A 25,356-nucleotide genomic window follows, 5' to 3' on the forward strand; every position below is an offset into this window, starting at 1 on the left:
TTTCTTTTCATAATGCTTATGGGGAAATAAGCTTTAGATTTGGAGAAAAACGTGACTTTTCTGATAAATTAATACTGATGGTTAAAATATTCATTCCTGGAGAGCAATACATAATATTACACACGAAGATCCTTTGTAAACAGTGTTCTTGCCTCACTCAGAGAGCGTGCTTGCTGGTTCGGTGCCTGCATAGCATGTCTACCTCCCCAGTACAAATATACCCAGCCCTCAATACTCTGTCCCAAACTAACTCGCCCTCCTAATGGGACAGTGTTTCAAGGGGTCAGCTGACGCAGAGCCGCCAGAGCCTTCTGGAAATGCCTTGGATTCCATAAGGAGGTTCATCCTGGTGCCTAACGCAGGTGTTGGTTGTGCATCCACACTCTGCCTGGCATTCCTGAGAGATGTGAGCGCCCAAGAAAAACGAGTGTTGTAGTCCTCACCTTGCAGGAGCTCAGAGAAGTGACAAGATAAACATTTCAGAGACAACTGTGTGTAGAATGAGTGATGCAGGAGACTATCACGGGGCTCTAGAAGCAGGAGCGGTCCATGGAGAAGCGGGAGGTCCAGGAAGGCTAGTGGAAGCGCTAGACCGTGAGTCCTGCTCTGGACGGGGAGGAAGGATGAGGCAGGGCTGCTCCTGGCAGCGAGCGTGCTGTTCAGCTGGGTGTCGTGGGAAGGGAGAGTCGCTGGTGCTTGGCCATAACAGAGGCAGTGTGGTTGGCCCAAGCTTGGTTGTCTAGATGAAGAATTACACAAGCCTGAAACAAAATGGCAGCTCGGCCAGGTTACAGAGGCCTCAAAGTCTTTGATAAATGTTTTTAATGCTAAAAGGTGTGAACTCTGCTCCCTGCCTATAAGAGTTCCTAGAAACAGGGTGACGAAAATCGGAGTTGAGTCCATTTCAGCGCTCAGCCAGGCAAACAGAAAAAGCCAGTGACCTATCCATGGAACCTGGAGGCAGTTGTGGGGGTGTGACTTCTAATTAACTGACTATAGGTGGGGTTCACAAGCAAGCCAGTGGGAACAACTACTGGATACGATGTGTTTAAACCTTCTAAATTCCTTTGATAAAAGTTCCACATAAACTGTTAAAAATTAAGTCACCGTGGGGCTTTTGGGGGTGGGTAGTTAACTTAGGAACAAAGCAGGGTGCTGCCTTAGTGATCCCTTCAGTACCTTTTTGTTATACGAAGGTAAGCTCTCCAGATCGACCGATGGCAGAAAATTACTTCTGGGAAAGAACTGTGTGTGTGTTATCTGTTACGGGTCTGACGTGCATTCTGATACCGCTTCCACCAGCTCTAAGACCTGGGCAAGCTGTGTCACCTTTCTTAGCCTCCGGGTCCTCTTTTGCGTCAGGAGATGATGCCTCCTTCCTCATGGTTATGAAGGGAAGGTAGCGTCAGTTAGGTTTGGTGTGGGTTGGCGTACGACAGGTGTTCCTCAAATATTAAGTCGGTATAAATCTGTGCCAAGAGAGGAAGAGCACTGGTAAGAAGCAAGTTTCATATTTGTTTGAAAGGCAGAGACAGAGAGAGGTTCTCCATCCACTGGCTCACTCCCCAGATGGCCACAACGGCCAGAGCGAAGCCGATTCAAAGCCAGGAACCAGCAGCTTCTTCCAGATCTTTTCACGCGGGTGCAGGGGCCCAAGGACTTGGGCCATCTTCTACTGCTTTCCCAGGCCATAGCAGAGAGCTGGATCAGAAGTGGAGCAGCTGTCTGCTATGGCCTGGGAAAGCAGTAGAAGATGGTCCAAGTGCTTGGGCCCCTGCACCCGCGTGGGAGACCTGGAAGAAGCTTCTGGCTCCTGGCTCCTGGCTTCATATCGGTGTAGCTCCGGCCGCTGCAGCCAATTAGGGAGTGAACCAGTGGATGGAAGACCTCTCTTTCTCTCTCTCTCTGCCTCTCCTTTTCACTCTGTGTAATTCTGACTTTCAAATAAATAAAATAAATCTTAAAAAATAAAAGTGGAGCAGCCAGGACTCTAACCAGCGCCCATATGGGATGCTGGCACTGCAGGCCGCAGCCCCAAGAAGCAAGTACTTTTAATTAAGGAAAGCCTGAGAGAGACAGACACACTGTGTCCATGGGGTGAAGGAGGCAAGTGTGGAGTTTGTTTCAAAAGAGAGGACTCAAGAGTTGGAGATTCCTAAGGATGTCAGCCAGTTATGTTCTTTTGACCAAAAAGGTTTTGAATACAAAATAACTTGTTTAGTTCTTGTTTGGCTTATGCTTCCAAAGGGATTGGGCAGAACTAGTCAGGGCCTAGAAAAGGAGACCTTGTCAGACAAAAAGTGGGACTCTAACTGGGGAAAAGCAGAGACTGAAAATGTGTGATCAGAATCTGAAACAGTGAGTGGCCTTGAGTAGCTAGTTCTGTGAGGGCACTAAGCGGAGCCCTGTGGGACTGTGTTTAGGACAAGCATGAGAAGCCCTGTGAGAAATGCATTCAAGACGGTTTTCTAGGGATGAGAAGCACATTATGAAGGACAGACCGTAAGTGGTAAATCTCTCTTTACCATTTGACATCCAGGAGAGACACGTGTGAGCTTGGCACATCGAGGGACGGGCACTCCTTTAGTTACTGACTCTAACCAGTGGTAGATAGGGCTAGTCCTGAGGAATACAGGATTGAGTCAGGGATGTTCAGTGTTTTGGTTTTGTTTAAGATTTTTATTTAATTATTTGGAAGAGTTACAGAGAGGCAGAGACACAGAGAGAGAGGTCTTCCATCTGTTGTTTCACTCCCTAAATGGCTGTAACGACAGCCGGAGCTGGGCTGATCCAAAGCCAGGAGCCAGGAGCTTCTTCCTGGCCTCCCACATGGGTTCAAGGGCCCAAAGACTTGGGCCATCTTCTACTGCATTCACAGCCCATAGCAGGGAACTGGATCGGAAGTAGAGCAGCCGGGACTCGACCCAGTGCCCATATGGGATGTCAGCACCGCAGGCCAGGGCTTTAACCCACTATGCCACAGTGCCGGCCCCAGGGATGTTCAGTTTGAAAACTGAATAAGGAATAGATACATGTAGTTACAATTTTTTTTTATGTTAGCAAAAAGCTTTATCCAAGAGTAAAAATAGTAGTCCCTTATGACAAGATGTACAGGGACTCAAATTTTCTAAAAACCTAATTTCTTTTTCCCCTCTTTCTCCTTCCCTAACAAACTGTTTTTCAGTCCCTCTGTTAGGAAAAGAGGGCCAGACCTGCCTAATCAGGGCTTCCTGGTGAGGGAAGGAATTAACAAGATAGCTGGGCTCAGTTCTGAGCCAAGTGGCCGAGGTAAAATTGCATACAGATGCTTGATGAGGTGTTTTCATAGAAATACAAAGAGTGACCAATGCCGTGGCATAGCGGTAAGGCTGCACCTGCAGTGCCAGCATCCCATATGGGCACTGATTCGAGTCCCAGCTGCCCCACTTCTGCTCCAGCTCCCTGCTATGGCCTAGCAAAGCCATAGAAGATGGTCCCAGCACTTCGGTCCCTGCACCCATGTGGGAGACCAAGAAGCAGCTCCTGGCCTCGGATCAGCTCAGCTCAGCTCTGGCTGTTGCGGCCATTTGGGAAGTGAACCAGCAGACGGAAGACTTCTCTTTCTCTCTCTCTCTGCCTCTGCCTCTCTGTAACTCTGCCTTTCAAATAAATAAATAAATCTTTTAAAAAAAGAATACAAAGAGAAAAATGACTTCCGGATAGCTTTACTAGTGCCATCAAAGACTAAGTGTCAGGTGCATTAGGGTCCACCTTGGATAGGACTGGTCAGTAGCGGTTGCCCATAACAGCAGAGATAAAGCTCGGGGTTTCAAAGTTTCATCGTTGTCTGTTGATGGCACAATGGAAGGAGTATTTGTTTAGTTTACAGGTGCTCTGAATCCACCAGAAACAACCGACTCAAAGAACACTGTGGACAAACAGTGAGTGGATTGTAAATGACTGCCTAAGAGTAGCAGTTTTTTATTTATTTATTTATTTATTTTGGTGACAGGCAGAGTGGACAGTGAGAGAGAGAGAGAGAAAGAAAGGTCTTCCCTTTGCTGTTGGTTCACCCTCCAATGGCCGCCGTGGCCGGTGCACCGCACTGATCCGAAGGCAGGAGCCAGGTGCTTCTCCTGGTCTCCCATGGAATGCAGGGCCCAAGCACCTGGGCCATCCTCCACTGCACTCCTGGGCCACAGCAGAGAGCTGGCCTGGAAGAGGGGCAACCGGGACAGAATCCGGCGCCCTGACCAGGACTAGAACCCGGTGTGCCGGCGCTGCAAGGTGGAGGATTAGCCTATTGAGCCATGGCACCGGCCTGGAGTAGCGATCTTCACTGATCATCATGGAAGCTCCTTCAGGAAATGGATAGGGTCATTGATCTGATTCTTAGTTTTTCACAGATGAGGAAACTGGGAGGCCAGGCATTTATGGATTTAAGTGATAAGCTGTTGAAGAGTCCGGCGGTAGGTGTTGCTGACATTCAGGTGTATCTAAGGTGGGCCAGGTCTGACTGGGTGTCAGTGGTCCCAGTCAGTGGTAAAACTCTTGTAGAGGAATCTGCTGTGTGCCTGACTGACTCACTTTCCCTATAAATATACATCCCACACCATGTAATACTTAGAAAATTGAGCCAAGTGGATAGTGAGGGCCACTGTTCCAGGTGTTGGACTGAGACAGCAATGTCTCTGTGCCAGGGATGGGAGTGGCTCTCCTAGAGAGCCTTGGTTAATGTCTCCTGTCCTACTGATGTCTCCCTTTGTGGCTGATGCTATAGGCTCCAGGAGCAGGTGTTATGCAGTGGAATTGTGGGAACTGGCCCAGAAAGAAGTGGCTGGCCAAGTTGACATAGGCAGCACAGCTCAAGGCGTCCTCCAGCAGTTGGGAATGTTGTCAAGTTTGGAAACAAAGTCTGCGTTTATCTTCCCTGTAAGTCTTGGTGCCTGTAAGGTAACGTAAGGTAATCCTTGCTTGAAATTAACTGAGGAGTTCTTCATTTGTGTGTGTGTATCACACATGTATGTTTTCCAGTGTCTTCATTTCTGAATAGTTTAGACATGGACCTATAACACCTCTGAAACCCACAACTTCTCATATTTTTTATACATACAAGCACGTATTTCTTAAAGATTTATTTTATTTGTTTGAAAGGCACAGTTGCGGAGATAGGGAGAGATAGAGATATTTCATCCACTGGTTCGCTCCCCAAATGGCCCCAACTTCTGGGGCTGGTTCAGGCTGGAGCCAGGAGCTTCATCTAGGTCTTCTACATGAGTGCAGAAACCTAAGGACTTGGGCCATCTTCTACTGCTTTCCCAGGCCATAGCAGAGAGTTGGATTGGAAGTAGAGCAGCTAGGACTGGAACCAGCGCCCATATGGGATGCCGGCACTGCAGGCAGCGGCTTTACCCACAATGCCACAGTGCTGGCCCTGTATGATTTTCATTTAAGGGAAAAGCAGATCAGAGTGTGGAAGTTTTTGAAATGTGTTTTTTTTTTAGGTTTATTTATTTAGGTTTTAAGCTTTTTATTCAGTGAGAGAAATGCATAGGAGAGTGAGGGCCATATCTAAGAGAGAAAGGGAGATCTGGATTCGTACCGAGCACCAGGAGCCAGCGACATGGAGGAACATGGAGGCGGGGAAGCATAGAGCAGGCGGCCCAAAGGCCATGTGCCCCGAAGGCACGGAGGCAGCAGGATCATGGGCTGGGAGGAAAAAGAAGGGGGAAAGGGCTGTTTATTTATTTGAAAGGCGAGGCAGAGAGAGAGTCAGTCAGTCAGTCAGTCAGTCTTCCATCCACTGCTTCACTCCCCAGATGGCCACAACAGCCAGAGCTGAGCTGATCCCAAGCCGGGAGCTTCTTCCGGGTCTCCCAGGCGGGTGCAGGGGCCCAAGCACTTAGGCATCTTCCACTGCTTTCCCAGGCCATAGCAGAGCGCTGGATCAGAAGTGGAGCAGTCAGGACTCGAACTAATGCCCATATGGAATGCTGGCACTGTAGGCAGCAGCTTTATCCGCTGTGCCACAGTGCCGCTGCCCCCCCCCCCCTTTTGGTAAGATTTTTTATTTATTTGAAAGATAGAGTTACAAGCAGAGGTAGAGACACGGGGAGAGAGAGGTCTTCCATCTGCTGGTTTACTCCCCAAATGGCCATAACTACCAGAACTGGGCCGATCTGAAGCCAGGAGCCAGGAGCTTCTTCCAGATCTCTCACAAGGGTACAGGGGCCCAAGGACTTCGGCCATCCTCTGCTACTTTCCCAGGCACATTAACAGGGATCTAGATCGGAAGTAGCCAGGACTTGAAGTAGCACCCATATGGGATGCTGGCACTGCAGGCTGGGGCTTTAACCCGCTGTGCCATAGCACCGACCTCTGAAATGTGTTTTTTTGTTGTTGTTGTTGTTGTTCTTAAGATTTTATTTATTTGTGAGGTAGAGAGAGGAAGAAACAGAGAGAAAGATCTGCTATCTGCTGGTTCACTCCCCTGATGGCCACAATGGCAGCAGCTGAACCAATCAGGAGCCAGGAGCCAAGAGCTTCTTCTGGTTGTCCCACACGGATGCTCAGGGCCCAAGCACTTCAGCCATCTTCTACTGCTTTTCCAGGCCATTCGGAAGAAGGGTAGCTGGGACCCAAACCAGCACCCATATGGCATTCTGGAGCTGCAGGCAGAGGCTTAGCCCATTACGCCACAGTGCTAGCCCCTGAAATGTGTGTTAGAATTAATCTTTAATGGACTGATCCCAGAGTGGCTTTTGTATTTGCAGATGAAGAGACTGTGTGGAAAGTATACCAGAATACAGGGTCAGTTTGCTGTGGATGGCTGTGTTACAGGTGCCTTTACCCCAACAACTAGGCAAGAGCTAGGCCTCAGAGCAAGCCTACACACCACGAAGTCATGGTCAGAATTCTCTGGGAAGTTGAAATAACCCATGTTCTGTGACAGAGGCCTTTAGTGAACTGATTGGTTGTTTTTTGTTTTTTGTTTTTTTGTTTTTTTAACAGGCAGAGTGGACAGTGAGAGAGACAGAGAGAAAGGTCTTCCTTTGCCGTTGGTTCACCCTCCAATGGCCACCGCGGCCAGCGCGCTGCGGCCAGCGCACCGCACTGATCCAATGGCAGGAGCCAGGAGCCAGGTGCTTTTCCTGGTCTCCCATGGGGTGCAGGGCCCAAGCACCTGGGCCATCCTCCACTGCACTCCCTGGCCACAGCAGAGAGCTGGCCTGGAAGAGGGGCAACCGGGACAGAATCCGGCGCCCCAACCGGGACTAGAACCCAGTGTGCCAGCGCCGCTAGGCGGAGGATTAGCCTAGTGAGCCGCGGCGCCGGCCTGATTGGTTGTTTTTAAAAATAGTACATGTTGTGGTTCCAGAAACAAAAATGAGGCTGAAAACAACAAAAGCAGTTCGATTCATTGCCATCCCTCAGCCACTCAGACTAGGTTCTTGTGTGTCCCTGCAGAGGTGACATTATCGAGAGGTGAGATAATCCATGCATAGTGATGCGTAATCTAGAAGTCATAGTTTACTTTCTCCTTACCGTTGCGCCAGCGGCGGTGTACTGCCACACTGCTGATGTCCATCTTGTTCTCTTCCACTTAGCCAAATACCTTCGGTACCTTCCATGTTCTCCGTAGTGAGCTCCATGACTGCCAGTCAGCTTGCTCTTAAGCATTTACTACCACAGACCAGCTGCACTGGACATAAAAGCAAAGCCTCTTACTTTAGACAAAACTTGAGTAAGTTTCGATTTTCTGACTTGATAGCCCTTGGCAAAATAGACTAAAAAGGTCAGCTCCATCTGGGTCTTGGGGGATGAGAGAACCACAGGTTACAGCTGCTAGCAAGGGAAGAGACAAGTTTCACTTAAAACCCAACAGGAGCAGCAGCCTACAAAGCTGAACATTCTGGCACCTTTCCACACACTAGTTGGACCTGCAGTATAGCCCCAGGGATTATTTATTTAGCACCAGTTGCATTCCAGGCCCAGCTGATACGCTTCCACAGGGTGGAGAAGACTGAGGGCTTTAAGGGGAGAGGTTTGTCCTAGTGGTTAAGACTCCAGTTAGATTGCCCATGTCCCACCTCCAGGTGCCTGGGTTCAGTCCCTGGCTTCCTGCTGATGGCAGACACTGGTAGGCACTGCTCTTGGCTCAAGTGATTGGGTTCCTGCCAGCCCAGTGGGAGACCTGCATTGAGTTCCTGGCTCCCCCATTGCAGGCATCTGGGGACTGAACTCTCAGGTGGGAGCACACTCTCATTCATGCTCTCCCTTCTCCTTCCCCCCTCTGACTCCCTCAAGTAAATTAATAGAAATGGAGGGTTTTGCAGTTTAGCTTTTAGAGGAGAAATTCTATTCAGATAGCCAAAGTGATTTAAATTTGGTTTGCTTTCAAAAGATAATTTTCCTAGGGCTCTAGTGAGTTGGTGTTTCTGATGTGATAGTAGGTCAGTTTCTTAAGTAGATTAAGGTTTCATGCATTTATCCTTTTAAAGTCATATTTGTACTGTCTGGTTCACTTAGCAACCTGTTGTAACATTACAGAAGTGGTTATAGAGAGGAAAATTTCATGTTAGTATCTCAAATTCCTATCTGGAGGGTGAATGGAATTTTGGCTGTCTGTTCCTTCTGGCAGAAATCAGTAATCCAGTTAAAATGCGTCAGCAAAAAAATAGGTGTTGATTTATTGGCACTTCCTCCACAGGCATCCTCGCCTTTCCATTCCCTGAGTCAGTGCTCGTGTGAGGCTGGGAGCAGAGGCAGGGGTCAGTGACCCACGAGGCGCCTGTCCCGCACAGGAGGCTTTATAGAAACCACGTTGCTGCTCTTCCGCTGGAAATGAACGCGGGTCTCAGCTCCCAGCAAGCAGACACCAGGTCTGAGGGCTGTGGCTCTTTAAGCTCCATCCCTGACACCGCGTACGTTGTGTCTGAGCGCCAGATAGTATGGCTTTCTGGCCAGCCTGCCTTGGCCTTAGATTGTTCAGTCCGTCTTTGGAATTCCTGTAAGGGCAAGGGGAGGCAGAGGAGCCAGTTCAGTGCTATGTTTGCTGGGAACTACAGAGTCCAGCTTCCATTCCACTTTTTCTACCTATAGATTGGATTCATTGGCTCTCATTTCAAACTTGCAGCTGAATGGTAACTAGAAAGCTGTCTGGTTGCAGCTCTGTGCCAGAGAGAGCAGTGCTGGGGTCCTCCTTCCACTCCTGGTCTGTGCCAGAGAGAGCAGTGCTGGCTGGGGTCCTCCTTCCACTCCTGGTCTACTGTCTTGCTTTCGCAGGATGACAGTGCTGAAGTGTCATGCTGGGACAGACTTCTCATCAACCGCTGCCCGTGGTAGTGCAGCACCCCGAGGACAGGCTGTAGGAATGGGTTGGTAGCATTATTTTTGTGTACAGAGGTTAGCAATTTTGCTATTATTAGTGAACATTCTCTAGCTTTCTCTACAGAAGAGAACCTTAAGTTAGTGAGGTAGCCCAGTTTCTGTATCCTTAACCTGATCCACTTTTTCTGAAGGTTGTAAAACATGCATAAATTAATGGCTACCTCACCAAGCCTGTAAAATCCTCTTTTACGCTTGGATTCTGTAAGCTGAACGGCATTTAGGAGAACCACAGGAAGCCAGTGTGGCAGATTTGTTCAGGCCAGAATGATAACGCACTGCTTTTTTCATTTTCATGTGTTAACACTTCGTCTATAGGAATCAGACTTCAGTATTCTACCTACAGTTCTCAAGGTGAATCTCACTTTGAAGGGTCTCCTTTCGTGATTGTTGCTCCTGTTCCAAGCTGTGTGCTCCATGTTTTGTGTGGCTTGGTAGCCATGGATACCATCGTTTATGAGCAGACAGAGGCTTAGTGGCTGCAGGTATCTCTAAGATGGGTGTTTGAAGATACTGCACTCTTCAGCTCTGGTAACAGTGTCAGGTCTCAGGTGATGGGCAGATGGTAAACGTGACTCGCATTGTTGGCACACAACAAGTGTCTCCTTGCAAGGAATCCTGCCTTGGTAGGTGATGCTGCAGGCACCCTGCTTGCCAGGGATCGCTGTGGGGCCTTTTGTGTTGCGTGGGGAGAGTGGGAGAGCACCCCCGGGTTTCTTCTGCCCTGAGCAAGTGCAGGGTGTCTGTGGCTGGGCATGAAAAGCTGGTAACGAGAGTGGGATAAGCAGCCTGTGGCACCGTGATCTCCCTGCAGGAGTGCTCTGGTTTGTGGTGCTTGTGCCTAACTTGTTTCAAGAAAATATGCCATAGGCGCAGGAGTTAGGGATGGGTGAAAACACGTTTTGCAAAAATATCAGGCCTATTTCAAAGTCTAGTTGAACCCAGTGGGCACAGTGTGCTGGAGAGGTCCTGGGCACTGTTGGGCAGCGTGGATCATACCCTTCCTTTGTTTTCTGGTAGTGCTTGGATCAAAGTGGAGCAGCTCAAGCCATATCATGCTCACAAGGAGGAGATGATCAAGATTAACAAGGGCAAGCGGTTCCAACAGGCTGTGGATGCCGTGGAAGAGTTCCTCAGGAGAGCCAAGGGGAAAGACCAGGTGAGAGACAGAGGGCTTCTTTTGCTGACACCAGACCCATTACTTCTGCGTAGTAGCTAGCAGATTAAGTGTTACCGAACCCAGAACCATTACGACATGCTCCTGGAGAGAGCTGCTTCAGTTCTGAGGCAGCAGCACTGTGCTCATCACCTGGAACCCCATGCATGCGGCTCACTGTTCTGGGTCAGGTTATTGCCTTTAGGAGCGTGGCTTGGATCAGGAGAAGTAGCTCAGCTTTTGAACACAGCACAGGCCGTTTCTGTCTTACGGCGCAGAGATGAGGAGCACACCCACTGATATACATTCCCTGCCTGGGTTCAGGTCCCATCTCTTAGCTTTGGGACCTCGGACAAGTGACTTGATTTTTGTTTTTTTAGTCTGCTTTCCCCAGCGTAAGTGGAGGGTGACAGCAGAACCTGTTTGCTAGGACTGTTGAGAGAATGATGCCCATCAAGAGCCTATGGCAGCGTGTGGCCTGTGTCAGTGGTGGTGGCTGCGACAGCTGTTGTGGTAGTCATCATTATTATTATTAAACTTTCAGACCTCATCCCACAGTTCTGCTGATGACAAGAATCGGCGTAATTCCAGTGAGGAAAGAAGTAGGCCAAACTCAGGTGATGAGAAGCGCAAACTTAGCCTGTCTGAAGGGAAGGTGAAGAAGAACATGGGAGAAGGAAAGAAGAGGGTGTCTTCAGGCTCTGCAGAGAGAGGCTCCAAATCCCCCCTGAAAAGAGCCCAAGAGCAAAGTCCCCGGAAGCGGGGTCGGCCCCCAAAGGATGAGAAGGTTGGTTTTCTCCCTGCAGCTTCGGGGATGAGTGACGTCCCTTTGTATAACTAGAGCTGAGCTGTACGAGATGCTTCCAGTTACAGAGTGGGCCTAGAGTCCTGTGCCGAGTGCTGCCCTAAAGAATTCTGACCAGGAGACGAGACATGGCCGGGGTGCTGGCATGAGGTAGGCACACCTGAGCCGGCATGCAAAGGCCAGCTGAGGAAATGCCGTGCCAAGAGGGAAGGAAGGGTGTCCCAGAGATGGCGGTGCTGCCCACCCCAGGCCTGGTGCTGGTGTGGGTATTCTTGGTGCAGGTAGAGAAAGGTAGGCTGCCACTGAACTGTGGAGGCCCAGGGGCCTGGGTCTGCTTCAGAGTGGAGGCCCAGCCCTAGAGTCAATGGGGCCCATGGCACTCTTTGAGCTGGGTGTCAAGGTGTCAGTGTACTCCCAGCTGTGCCTTAGGAGTCGTGGGGGGCAGAGAAAAATGGCTCTAAGCCAAGTAGAAATCTAAACCCAGGTGCGTATTCGTAGGGAGTGAAAGCAGATATTGAAGGGGCGTATGTGAGGCATGGCACCTGATTCAGTAGAGGATGAATGAGAAGGGAAAAGATGAGTTCAGGCTCGTCCTCACCAAGGGGACATGGCAGTGGCTTTCTCTCAGAGGCAGAGGAGCCAGGAAGTGGAGCTGGCTTTCCAGGAAGGAGGGCCCGTGCTGTTTTGAATGTGACAAATATTAGGTGAGGCCTCAGCAGGCTGGAGCCTTGGGGCTGTCTCAGGACTGGAAACGTAGCCCTGGGAAGTGACTGCAGGAAAGAGGCTGGAGTCTTGAGACGGTGAGTTGGTCTTGTGAAGTGAGGAGAAGACAAGAGAAGCCAAAGGCTGCTCCACAGAGAATGCCGTGGTCTGGAGGCAGGAGGCAGAGCCCGGTGAGACAGTCAGTGCAAATGTGAATCTCCTGTGTGCTGCAGAATGGGGGTCCAGCCTTAGAAGCCTGGGAAGGAGAATTCTGAAGTCAATGGTGGTCTGTGGTAGCACCAGGGAAAGGTAGCAGAAGCTTGGAGGCTATAACATTTATAGTTGTGGGGTTTTTTGTTTTGTTTGTTTGTTTGTTTTTAAAGGAAGAACTCTGAGCTAGATTGAGCCTGTGGATTGCTGTTGTGGGTTAGAGAAGGCCCTTCTCCCTGTTAAGTAACCTTAGATTGGGGGAGCAGATGACAGCGAGTGTGGAGGTGGTGCCCTCCCCGGGTAGCTGTGAGCCCAGGGGCAGAGAAGGTGTACGCGGACTGCCAGCTACAGTGCATGGGGAGCCCTGCAGGGCTGTGGCTTCTCAGTTATCTCCTAGGGATCCTGAAGGAATCTGGGCTGTTGGATTTTACCCTTTTTCCAAATTCATACTGCCTGACATCTTAGGCCAAGCATCTCAACAACTCCTGTTGAGAGAAACAGCTTTTCGGATGAAGAGAAGTGCTAAGGAGAGATGGGACCGATGACCCCATGGCTTGCTACAACTGTATAACCTTGGCCAAGTACCTTCACTTTGGTTTTCTCATCTGACTGCTGGGGTAATAAATCATGTGTGTCTGGAAGTTTGTTGTGAAAATTAAATGAGGAACTCAGGCAAAGCATTGAGAACTCTGCCTGCGGTGCCCTGGGCGCTTGGTGTGCCTGCACTTGTTTCACGGGCGGGAGCCCGCTGTGCCGTGAGAGCCAGGCAAGCCCTCAGGGTAGCCCCACTGGGACCTTTCCTCACAGGCTCCCAGCCAGAAGCAGCCTGCCCTGGCATCTGAGTTAGGAACTTGAGGGGCAGTAACGTCCAGCTGGGTCTCAGTGCGAGAGCTCTGTCTGCTGTTGACCCTCACGGGTCCTTTCTGCCCGAAGTGACGGAGATGTCCTCAGGGGAGCACAGGGCGTCTGCGCCAGACACAGCTACTTCAGCCCAGCAGCGTCAGACTCACCGGAAGTTTGAGCTCTGGAATTTGGGTGCATCTCATGAGCTAACGTAGTCTGTGGGGTGTGTGTGTGTGTGTGTGTGTGTGTGAGACTGTCACCATAGTAACCGTCACCTGGCTGGTAAGATCCTCTCAGAAACAGTGAGCAGTAGCACAGGCTGATAAGAGGCAGGGCCCCAGCCAGCACCATTCCAGGCGTAATCTCCTGCCCCGGGAGGATTAACGCCAAGGGCTGACCTTGATCGCAGAGGTGTGTTACATGCAGGAAGATCAAGACTGGGTTTGTGTCCAGACTGTCCTGCGAGAGCCATTCCCAGCGGCACACTCAAGCCCTCTCTCTGGGGCTCTTCTTCCCTGGTCCTGAGCTGAGAGCACCGCTCTGAGGGAAAGAAGTAGCGTGGTCAGGCTGACATTCCGCACTTGCTCAGAGAGCAGCGGTTTGGGAGTCAAGCCTTTCTTTGGTGCTGGACCAAGAGCCGTGGCCTCCTTTTCCCATTGTCGTTGTCACCCTTGGCAGGTCTCTAGGGCTGCTTTGTCTAGGACATCTTGCTGCCCCTGGCCACAGCAGGTATCTAGGCATAAAGCAGCAGTAAGGACAGACAGGGCCCCTTGCGAAAGAAATGTGCTCAGTTCTTCAATAAATATTGAACCCTGACTTAAAGTCAGGCACAGTTCTCAGCATGGCGTACAAAGTAGGCAAAATTGACGCAGTTCTTTCCTTAAACATACTTAAAATTACTTAGTCCTGGGGCCAGATTCCCGGAGTCTGAATTCCGTCTGAGCACCAGTGAGTAGTTCTGTGACGAGGGCACCTCGGCTCTCAGTGCGTGGGCTTCTCTTCTCTGAAGTGGAGATGTCGCAGTTCTGTGTCATGCGATACTGGGATTTCAGGAGCCTGCCCGTGTGAAATAGTGCTCCTGATAGCACGGTCTGGCACACAGCAAGCCCCGCAGGAGCATTTGCATCATGTCTGTAGCACGTCAACTTCTGCAGACTTAGGGCAGCTCTGAAGGAGTGACGTTTCCCCAGAGACCTGGAGGGAGCTTGTGAGCCAGCTGCGAGGCCCCGGTGTGCTTAGAGTCAGGCGGGGGGCCATGGGGTGCCGGTGAGCTGAAGAGTAGTGAGGGAGAAGAAAGAGGACGTGGGTCAGAGATTAGCGTGGGACTGCAGAACCTTGTAGGACCCTTCTCCCTGTTGGCCATGAAAATAAAGCTTCCGCTTCACCGTGTGTGATGGAGGCCGGAGTTTGGCAGGAAAGCATCTGTCTTGACTTTTTAGAAGACCACTTTGGCTGCTTCCTAGTGGCTAGAATGTAGGGTTTCCAGAATGGAAGCTGGAAGATTTATCGTTGACTCTCCAGGTGTCAGGTGGTGGTGGCCTGAACTTGGGTGTTGGTAGCAGGGATGGTGAGAACGGGTTGCCTAGATGCCTAAATGTAAAGCTGCAGCTGCTGCTGCTGGATTAGGAGAGAGAGGGCCCAAGGATGCTTGGTGGGATCGTCTAAGATTGGGAAGAGTGCAGGAGGAACAGTTTGGGCAGGCCAAGTCAAGAATTGGGTGGGGCCTGTGCAAACTCCAAGTAGATGTCCAAAACAGAGCAAAGAGGAAGCATGGGTGGGTGACATGTAGCAAAGGACCAGAGGGTTTGCTCAGAGGACCGATGACACTTTGCTCAGGGACAGTGTGGGCCGGGCTGTGGGGAGGAGGAGCCACTCGACCGCACCAGGTCTTCCACTTGCATCAGCCTGCACAGGGCACAGGGCACGCAGGTGCTGACTGCCCCAGGTGTTGTTACGGTGAGAAGTTTTCTCACTGCAGACCACGGGGGGCTCTCTGATTCCCTCCATCCTTAGGAAGTTAGGTGTGAGGCCACAGCTTTTTGTTGCAAGAGTGGAGAAGGAACGCTCACTTGGTGGTGAGGGGAGGGAGTTGCTGTGTTTGAGATCATGCTCTGTCTCCCAAGGGACGGCCCTCACAGCCTTCCCAGGGGCTGGCCCGAGCGCCCACGTAGAGCACGGCTCATGCTGGGGCTTTAGTTCAGGGTTGAAAGGAAGCAAAGTGTCTTGATGCTCTGCCTCTCCCTCTGTAGGATCTCACCATCCCCGAGTCTAGTACCGTGAAGGGGATGATGGCTGGACCGATGGCCGCGTTTAAATGGCAGCCGACTGTGAGCGAGGTAAACGGCTCTCCTGCGGGCAGGACAGACTGCTGTGGCAGAGCTGGCTTCCTGGCATTACTGTGTGATCCCCTTCCTTTTCCCCTTTTCATGTGGATGGCATTTGTGTCTGTCTTACTGCAAAAACAGTGCAGAATCCTATGAGGCTGAAAAGTGAAGGTCTCCCTACTCTGGGGTCAGTGCTGTTGCTGGATGTAAGGGCCCCCGACCTTGGTGTCCTCTTGCCATAATCCGTGACTGGACACCTGGGCATGCTTTCTGCTGCCGAGCCCAGGATTGCTCTTCAGACAGTGAGATCATGCCACAAGCTGACTTCCTGTAATACTGTATAAGGCCCCATCCATACGTGAGGGCGTGCATGTTTAGTTGCTGGGCTATGTGGCCTGCACATGGCTGCACCTATTGCTAGATGTCTCTGAAGCTCTGCAGTGCTTGGCCTCCCCACCCCAGTGCTCTGTTAGTGCTGATCCTCACAGGTCTGGGAGTGGCTACAGTAGGCCAAACCCTAAAATTAGAGCAGAACCCTGAGAGGTGAGACGCTTAGTCTGCTAAGTCTCCTGAAGTGCCGGTGACTGCTGAGTCACAGAAATAGCAGTGTGCTTTTAGCATTTCCTCATAGTGCTGCCGAAATGACTTGTTCACCAACCTGTCAGAAACTTGTGTTTTCTTCCACTTGAAGCCAGTTTTCCTCTCACTGGAGCAGGGGTTGTTTATAAGACACTAGGCCAAGCCTGGGAAAAGTTTCCAGACAGATGTAAAAGAATCTCCGAGGTGTTCATCTAAAGGAGAATCCAGTTACAAGGCAGAAGGAAGTGACCTCTGGTGGAAAATAACTTGTTTTATTTAATCATTTTCTGGTTTCAGCCCGTTAAAGACGCAGATCCTCATTTCCATCACTTCCTGCTGAGCCAGACAGAGAAGGTAGGTTGCTCTTTTTTTTTATTTATTTATTTGAAAGTCAGAGTTACACAGAGAGAAGGAGAGACAGAGAGAGAGGTCTTCCATCGTCCATGCGCTGGTTCACTCCCCAGTTGGCCACAACGGCTCGAGCTGTGCCGATCTGAAGCCGGGAGCCAAGAGCTTCTTCTGGATCTCCCACATGGGTGCAGGGGCCCAAAGACTTGGGCCATCTTCTACTGCTTTCCCAGGACATAGCAGAGAGCTGGATCAGAAGTGGAGCAGGCTGGCGCTGCGGCTCAATAGGCTAATCCTCTGCCTGCGGCACCGGCACACCAGATTCTAATCCCGGTCTGGGCGCCGGATTCTGTCCCGGTTGCCCCTCTTCCAGGCCAGCTCTCTGCTGTGGCCCGGGAGTGCAGTGGAGGATGGCCCAAGTGCTTGGACCCTGCACCCGCCTGGGAGACTAGGAGAAGCACCTGGCTCCCGGCTTCGGATCAGCGTGGTGTGCCAGCCACAGCACGCCAGCCACCGTGAACCAGCAGCAAAAGGAAGACCTTTGTCTCTTTCTCTCTTACTGTCTACTCTGCCTGTCAAAAAAAATCTTAAAAATAAAAGAAGTGGACTAGCTGGGACTTGAACCAGTGCCCATAAGAAATGCCGGCACTGCAGGTGGCAGCTTTACCCGCTCTGCCACAGCGCCGGCCCCGGCGGATTGCTCTTTAAGGCTCTTGATCATTTTCGGAGGCTGGCCTGAGAGGAGGCGCTGCTCCGGCAGGACCACACCCTGCCAGCTGCAGGAGTCACACTGGGCCTGCGCAGTGCCCAGAGCATCGAGCTACAGGGTCCCAGTGCAGACTGACTTGTGAACTAGGCATCGAGATACAAATACCCAGAAACAAAGAAGTAAAAAGCTTTGAAAACGCAGCCAAATGTGTGGTTGGTTGAGACATTCACGGTTGCCTTTGGAATTAAGAGCAACAGCCAGACAGCATGAGTGGCTGGCACTCATGAAGGAGCCGCAGACGTGGCAGACACGCTGTGACTCGCTGGTCAAAACAGTGTCCAGCCCTGCAGATGCGCAGGAGATGGTTTCTGGCACCTTGAGGCCATGGATTAGGCTGTACCATGGCAGCACCCGGTAGCAGTTGTGACAGGGTACCCGCCCAGGCACACTGACCAGCTCTGGGACTGTGTGTGACTTTAGGTCTCTGGTTCTCAGTGTCATGGTCAGCAGGAGAACATTGTATAGTTACACAGAGAACTGAATGAGCTAATACACGTTAACATTCCACTGTATTTGGAGTTCAGTAAAATTACACAAGTAAGTGTTTAATGTTAATATCACTTTAGGCCTAGTCTTTTAGGGAAACTGAAATGAATACCAGATAAACATTCAATTTAATGAGCAGTCTTTTCCCTCCCTCTTTCTTAGCCAGCTGTCTGTTACCAGGCAATCACAAAGAAGTTGAAAATATGTGAAGAGGTATGTTAGGTGTCCATGCCTCCCTGTTGTGCCTGTCACTGAGCGCCTTAGCTGGGCAGGCTACCTTGACGATTTGTGCTTCCTATCCCTAGGAAACTGGATCCACCTCTATCCAGGCAGCAGACAGCACAGCTGTGAATGGCAGCATCACGCCCACAGACAAAAAGTAAGACTCTGGTCAGAAGGTTCCTGGGACTCAGGTTCTGTAGGGTGGGGGCGTGTGACCCCAAGGGGACACTAAGTGTTGTGTCCCAGACATGGCTGAGTGGAGACTGTCTGCAAAGGTGATGCGCATGTGATTCCCAAAGACCCACAATGCAGAAGGGTCAGTGTAGGTCAAAGTACAGAAGCAGCAGAGGATGTCTAGGGCTTGGGGAGGAAACTTGATTTGAAAACAACCAGATGTATTCAGAAACGAAGAAGGAGGCTTTGTCCATTGTCCCATTCAGGGAGAGAGAAAGAAGTGCGAGAACCAGCAAAGACATTGGGACGAGGCAAAAATTTCATGAAAATAGCAGTGGTAGCAGCCAGCTCCCGAGTTTCTGGGGTGCAGGAAGGAGCAGCCTGGGGAAGTGCGGGTCAGCAGAGTGTGTCACAGAAGGACTGCGATGGGCTGCTACAGGAGAGGCAGGCATAGAGGAAGAATCTGTGTACTGGGGTAAAGGACTTAGCCTTGAAGAGGGTGGAAAAAGCCCCAACCCTACCGACAACAGAGAAACTGAAAGGGCAAAGGTGAGAGCCAGGAGGCCTGAGTCAGCAGGGGATGAAAACTGACCCTGATTCCTATAGTAGAGGAAGCAGCTCCCATGGCTTTCATGGATCATGACACGCTTTAAAGTGGCATCTGAAAGCCCGGCTCTCTGGGGAGCTGGTCAGGAAATGATTTCAAGGGCTGGGGACCAGTGTCTGCTTTCTCACCATAAAGAATTGTTAGCACAAACCCTCTGTCCCAGCAGTAAGGGGACCAGATTTGGAAGACTTGCTCAGAACTGTACCATGTCTACTTTTCTCTGGCAGTTGAGGGTTTAGAAACGCCTGTTTACGTTTAGGGACACGCTTAGACACACACAGTAAAAGAAGACACTGTCAGTGTCAGTGCCTTATCACAAGACCCCTGGCTTACCACACTGCCGGGGCTTGGGGCCATCTCAGGTCCCCTTCCCAGGTTTCTTTGTGGGGGCAAGGCTCAGGTACAGGAGGAAGGACACATCCTCACCCGGTCCCTCCCACTCCACCTTGAACTGATCAATCTCTGTCTATTTCAGGATAGGATTTTTGGGCCTTGGACTCATGGGAAGTGGCATCGTCTCCAACTTACTAAAAATGGGTCACACAGTGACTGTCTGGAACCGGACTGCCGAAAAAGTAAGCCCCCTAGGGTTGGTGCCTTTTAGGCCTCTGGAGTGTGGAGTAATGAAGAGTAAAACCACTTCCTGTTGTCTCTGCATGCAGTAAAGTAGGAGAAGCCAAGCTCCCAGTCCAGCTGGTGGAGAAGTTGACACAGAGGCTTAGGGAGTTATTACAAAAACTAAAAATACCCAGGAGTTATAAAGAAATGTTAAGTACTTAAAAGGATAAACAAATTTACTCTGGTTGGACATTATACAACTTGAATATATAACAAAGAATCACATAGTACCTCACAAATACATGCAATTTATTTATTTATTTGAAAGACACAGTTACACAGAGAGAGAAAGAGAGGCAGGGAGAGAGAGGCCTTCCATCTACTGGTTCACTCCCCAGTTGGCTGCAACAGCCAGAGCTGCGCTGATCGAAGCCAGGAGCCAGAAGCTTCCTGCAGGTCCCCTAGGGGCCCAAGCACTTGGGTCATATTCTGCTGCTTTCCCAGACCACAGCAGAGGGCTGGATCAGAAATGGAGCAGCCAGGACTCGAACGGGCACCCGTGTGGGATGCCGGCACTGCATGCGGCGGCCCCACCGACTGCGCCACAGCACCAACCCCCAATTTTTATGTTTTGTATAAAATGGGAAACATCCCCATCCCTGCCATTACTGAAGATAGTTCCTATTGAGTTTTTGTACTCCCGTGTATACTTACATATATGTGCATACATGTTCCTACTGCGTTTTTTACATATGCAGCAGATGCCATTCATATCGAGCATGTGACTGGGTCTGCTGCATCGCCGTGTTGCATGGCTGCCCTGCCTTTGAGTGTCGGAGTGGCCCTGCACGGGACTGTGCCTCAGAGTCCGCATTCAGGGGCCTTGGAGATAGACTACCTCTGTGCTGGCCAGGGTGGGGCCAGTAGTCGTGTTTGGTTGTCGAACACTTGAAATGTGGCTAGTACAACTGAAGAACTGAATTTTTCTTCTATTTCATTTAGCCTTGTGGCTAGTGACTACTGTATTGGATTGTGTGCCATATTGGACAGTTCAGAAGTTCTTAAAATTTTTTGTTTTGTTTGTAATGTTTGTTTGTTTATCTATTTGAAAGGTGCAGTTAGAGCATCTTCTATCCACTGGTTCACTCCTCAAATGGCCACAATAGCCAGGGCTGAGCCAAGCCGAAGCCAGGAGCCAGGAACTCCATCCGGAACGCCCACATGGAGAGCAGGGGCCTAAGCACTGCTTTCCAGGCACATTAGCAAGGAGCTGGATCGGAAGCGGAGCAGTCACTCGAGCTGGTGCCCACGTGGGATGCTGGTGTTGCGGGAGATGGCCTGTCCCACCGCATCACAACAGCAGCTCCAGTTCTGGAGCTGTCAGCCTAGGGCTGTGGTCCCATGTGTGCCTGGAAGGGAATCCCGTGTCTGCGTGGTCAGCTCTCAGAAGGGCTCATTCTCATCCAAGATGCACCAGAAGGAGGGAGGTTAAAAGGAACCGCCCTCTCGAGGGTGGTGTAGCGGAGCGTGCATCGGAAGGGATCCCGTGTGTGCACAGCGAGGTGCTCCTGGGACGTCCCACTGAGGAGCAGGCGCGTGGCCTGCCTGTTACGATGCCTGCATCCCACATGGGCGTGCCTGGATTCAGTTCCTGGCTCCAGCTTCCCACAAATGTGGATCCTGGCAGGCAGTAGAGTTGGCTCAAGTGGCTGGGTTCCTACCACCCGCGTGGGAGACATGGACTGCGTTCCTGGCTCCCAACTTTGATCCAGCTCGCCCCAGATGTTGCAGGCATTTGGGGAGTGAACCAGTGGATAGAAAGTGAAATTAAATATTGATGGAGATTTTTCTAAGCCTAGGAGTGAAATTCACTAAAGAAAAGTTTGATTTTTTTATGGTAATTGCCTACAACAAAAAAAATAAAATTGAAGGAAATACCATCTAGAAGTACTCGCAGCAAATATGATGGAGAAAGGATAAAGCACTTGTTTGATACAGTTTGATAATTCTGAGACCAAAAAAATAGTCCACAAAAGAGGGAATGTAAACCAAGATATAAAAATGGTTCAGTCATCAGTAGTAGTCCAAATATGTCAGCCAAAATGTTGGTATTTTGGGTTGGTTAAATTATCAGGTTTTTAAATTTTCTGTCAGTGCTGGTGATGTGAGAGCTCACTGATGACCATTGTAAATTGACACAGCCTCATTAGAAAGTCTTTTGTTTATATCATATTAATATATGAGCTTAAAAATATCCTTTGGAACCTACTTATGGAGACTGAAATTCAAACCATAAAGTCGTGCCTAAAGGTGTTTGTTGGTGTCATTTACAATTAAAGATGAAAGCAGACTGTCTTAACCACCAGGGAGACACTTGTTTTGTGCTTCCCATGAAGTAGCACGTTGTTCTAGGCACCAGGGGTACAAAACGCAAGACATCCCGTGCACATCCCTCCAGAAGTCAGAGCTGCAGCTCTGGTGCCCAGGGAGGCTGGCCGGAGGACTGAGCCACAGTCTCAGGCCTCCCTGGGGTGCTTGCTCTGCACATCCTGAGCTCACAGGAGGATCTGTGACTTTTGCAGTGTGATTTGTTCATCCAGGAGGGGGCCCGCCTGGGAAGAACCCCCGCTGAAGTTGTTTCAACTTGTGACATCACTTTCGCCTGTGTGTCAGATCCTAAGGCAGCCAAGGACGTAAGGATCCCCTCCTCTCCGTCTCCCCTCCTCTCCTCCACTCCTGTGGAATCTTTGTCCCTGGTGGGTGAGGGGCTGATTCCGTATCTGGGGCCATCTCCCGCTGCATAAATTGAATACAGACTTCCTTGAAGTCAGAACAACAAGTGGCTTGAAGTCTGGGCTTCCTCTGTTCTTGTTGAATTGGAGCACTGGGACTAAGTGTGACTGGTTCCTGCACAAAGCTCCTGTTTGCTGTCCCGTGTGTGTGTGTTTCAAAGTTCAAGGGCAGTGTCACCCATTTAATCTACATATATCCAGAGAATCCCCCAAAAATACTGAGGTTTTGTCCTTTCCTGGGTGGGGGCAGTTACAGATCAGCAGGAGCATGCTGAAAATGCTGTTCTACCCCTTGCGTGTTTAATGGCTCTTTCCTTTTCAGCCTTAGTCGTTAACTCCTAACCGGGAAATGAGCCCAAAAGCAACAGGATTTTGATCGCAAGACCCTGGGGGCTCCGGAGTACCTAGCTGGGAGCCTGGGCTATTGCTTCTCCTTGTATCCCCACAGCTGGTGCTGGGCCCCAGCGGTGTGCTGCAAGGGATCCGCCCGGGGAAGTGCTACGTGGACATGTCAACAGTGGACGCCGACACAGTCACCGAGCTGGCCCAGGTAGTAGCCTTATCCAGGCTGGCTGTCCAGTTGGAGCACAAGACCACCAAGACTGAGCACGCAGAAGTGTGGGCAGTTCAGTTACTCAAGTGAAAGCCAGAGAAAGCAAAGGAGAGTCACTGGCCTGTTTTACTGTCCACCTTCAAAGCTGCAGCTGGTCTGAACTGTCATGAGAGGTCACTGTAGATCTGGGTGTGGGGATCAGGTCCTGTGGCTGGTGACCTTACAGTGAGAAGCACTCCGGGCTGGCAGCTTGTCCTGTTTGGTATAAACAGCTGCCTGCAGTTGGCACCAGCCGAGTGTTCTTCCTCCCAAGCATCTGGGCCCATGTCAAGGAGCAGTGACTTTATGACCCATGTTCTTAGTGTGGAAGACGTTAGGGCCAGGCAGTGCCCAGAGCCAAGGTCTGTTTGGCTAAGCATTGTGCTTGGCCTAGACTTTGGTCTTTGTAAGACATTGAGAGTAAGTGGGAGCCTGTGTGTGGCTGCAGCTGCTCTCATTACTGCCACATGGCTCCTGGGTAGTTGGAGGAAAACCTGTCTGACTTCACCATGTCCATCCTTAATGCAGATGTTGGCTTTGAGACCTCAGTACGTAAGGCTTGCACCTCTGTGGTTCTGGGAGGTGTGATGAGAAGCTGCGCCCTGCCTCCTCTGCACTCCTCTCCCTGCCTGGAGAGCCCTGTGAGAAGCAAGGCCTCCAGAGCTGTGACTTTGCCTTCCAGGTGATTGTGTCCAGGGGGGGCCGCTTTCTGGAGGCCCCAGTCTCAGGGAACCAGCAGCTGTCTAATGATGGGATGTTGGTGATCTTAGCAGCCGGAGACAGGGGCTTGTACGAGGACTGCAGCAGCTGCTTCCAGGCGATGGGGAAGACCTCCTTCTTCCTAGGTAACATGCCTGCCCACCCGTTGGGCCACATCAGGCCTGGAGGCTGGGGGGCCACACCCCCACACTGCTGACAGCGTCCATCTCACTCGGCCTCTGCCGGGAGCCCCCTGGGAAGGTTTCCTTTGGCTTGCACAGTCAGTGCCTGGAAGGAGGAAGAGCCAGTTCTGTCGGGGGCAGGTGAATGGGGCTCCCCTCAGTGCAGAGGTGGGTCTGAGCAGGGGTGAGGGTGGGCAGAAGAGGCCCAGCCGGTGAGATTCTCAAGATATGACAATCTGCCCTGCACAGGTGAAGTTGGCAACGCAGCCAAGATGATGCTGATTGTGAACATGGTCCAGGGGAGCTTCATGGCCACCATTGCTGAGGGACTGACCCTGGCCCAGGTGACAGGCCAGTCACAACAGACACTCTTAGACATCCTCAATCAGGGACAGCTGGCCAGCATTTTCCTGGACCAGAAGTGCCAAAGTAAGTGGACTTCGGCCTCTCTTCTTGCTGCTGCTTTTTGATGAGAGCTGGGGAACTGGATTAGGCAGTTGTCCGTTCCTTCCCAGGGATTCATTATGTGGGAAAGATGTCCTCCTCTGGGTAGTCCAAGCCCCTGGTCAGAGGAGGTCCAGAGGCATGCTGATGAGATTTGTAGATGTAGGCTGGGACCTCCCTTTTCTTGAATGTTGGAAGGTGCAGGAGGAATCAAAAGGCTTATGCTATTAGGAAACGCTGGGTGTGAAACTCTGAGCTGCTTGCTGCATGTAACCTTTATCTAGGGTCCTTGGATTCCTTCTGGTCACTGGCTTTCTCTCCTCAGATATCCTACAAGGAAACTTTAAGCCTGATTTCTACCTGAAATATATTCAAAAGGATCTCCGCTTAGCCATTGCACTGGGTGATGCCGTCAACCATCCAACTCCTATGGCAGCTGCAGCCAATGAGGTAACGGCACAGGGTGTGGCTCCAGTCCCAGGATGGATCCTTCCGTGGCTTCGTCTTTTTTTTTTTAAGATTTACTAATTTCCAAAGATAGAAGGAGAGACAGAGAGTGAGAGAGAGGTTCCATCCGCTGAGTCACAACAGCCAGCGCTGGGCCAAGCTGAAGCTAGGAGCTTCATCCGGGTCTCCCACATGGGTGCAGGTGCCCAAGGAATTTTCCACTGCTTTCCCAGGCCATAGCAGAAAGCCGGATTGGAAGAGGAGCAGCCAGGATGCTCCCATCTGGGATGCTGGCACTGCAGGCAGCGGCGTTCCCACTACGCCGCAGCGCCAGCCCAGCCCAGCCCATGGTTGCTGAAGGCATTTTTGATACCATCTTTGAGTAGAGATATAAAGAGCTTTTTATCCAGTTCTTTCGATTGCTGGAAATAAATCTTTGACTGGAACTGTAGCGTTGTCTCTTTCCCCCCTTTAACTCTGTCCATTTTTTCTTAATGTCTGAAACTCTTAGTAAGCTTTGAGCCATCTGTTACTGCTGTGTCTTCTTGATGAATGTGACCTTCTGTTATTATGAAACATACCTCTGAATCTTTATCTTGAAGCCTGGTTATATGATACTGATAGTTTCTACATGCAGTCTGCTCATGCTTATTGTTTTTATTACCTTTTTCCATTCGTTTTCTCTCTACTTGTCTTTATGCATAAATTGTCTTCTGGAGATAGTCTGTAGTTAGGACTTGTGTTTTTATGCATTCTGACAATATCTGACTTTTAATTGAAATCCATTAGCCTGTCTGCAAAGACATTAAGTGCCTACAGATGCTCTTTTGTTAACAGTTTCTTAGGATAGGAGGCCAGCTTTCTTATCTTACCCTGATATAGGTTAATCGAAAACAAACCGCAACTCAGTGAAATTTGTCTTTACCATAAAGTTACAGTAAAGAACCAGTATTTTAGGAGTGGGCTTGAGTTGTTCACAGCTCGTATCAGTGTGCCTGGATTGCGTCTAAGCTACTCAGTGCTTCCGAGATGTGCCTGGGCAGCAGGTGAC

At 50.5% G+C, this 25,356-nt stretch overlaps 1 protein-coding gene across 16 annotated transcripts in view; it reads left to right on the plus strand.

Annotated features, from left to right (window-relative positions):
• Positions 1 to 25,356, plus strand: part of GLYR1 (glyoxylate reductase 1 homolog) — a 34,610-nt gene that overhangs the window by 2,695 nt on the left and 6,559 nt on the right. For 2 of the 16 annotated variants that reach the window (XM_002722266.6, XM_051836144.3), the window contains 12 exons: positions 10,387 to 10,525; positions 11,067 to 11,309; positions 15,332 to 15,418; positions 16,283 to 16,339; positions 17,751 to 17,801; positions 17,894 to 17,967; positions 19,067 to 19,166; positions 21,732 to 21,842; positions 22,390 to 22,491; positions 23,216 to 23,378; positions 23,664 to 23,843; positions 24,184 to 24,308. In XM_002722266.6, coding sequence (XP_002722312.1) covers positions 10,387 to 10,525; positions 11,067 to 11,309; positions 15,332 to 15,418; positions 16,283 to 16,339; positions 17,751 to 17,801; positions 17,894 to 17,967; positions 19,067 to 19,166; positions 21,732 to 21,842; positions 22,390 to 22,491; positions 23,216 to 23,378; positions 23,664 to 23,843; positions 24,184 to 24,308 — 1,432 coding nt within the window. Of the gene's footprint in view, positions 1 to 10,386; positions 10,526 to 11,066; positions 11,310 to 15,331; positions 15,419 to 16,282; positions 16,340 to 17,750; positions 17,802 to 17,893; positions 17,968 to 19,066; positions 19,167 to 21,731; positions 21,843 to 22,263; positions 22,492 to 23,215; positions 23,379 to 23,663; positions 23,844 to 24,183; positions 24,309 to 25,356 lie in introns of those variants that run through there. The other 14 variants (XM_008249635.5, XM_089321271.1, XM_051836143.3 and 11 more) reach the window with 11 other exon arrangements.

The sequence above is a fragment of the Oryctolagus cuniculus genome, chromosome 19, assembly GCF_051225735.1.
Source record: "Oryctolagus cuniculus isolate XC-2025 breed Fujian yellow rabbit chromosome 19, ASM5122573v1, whole genome shotgun sequence".
Lineage (NCBI taxonomy): Eukaryota > Metazoa > Chordata > Mammalia > Lagomorpha > Leporidae > Oryctolagus > Oryctolagus cuniculus.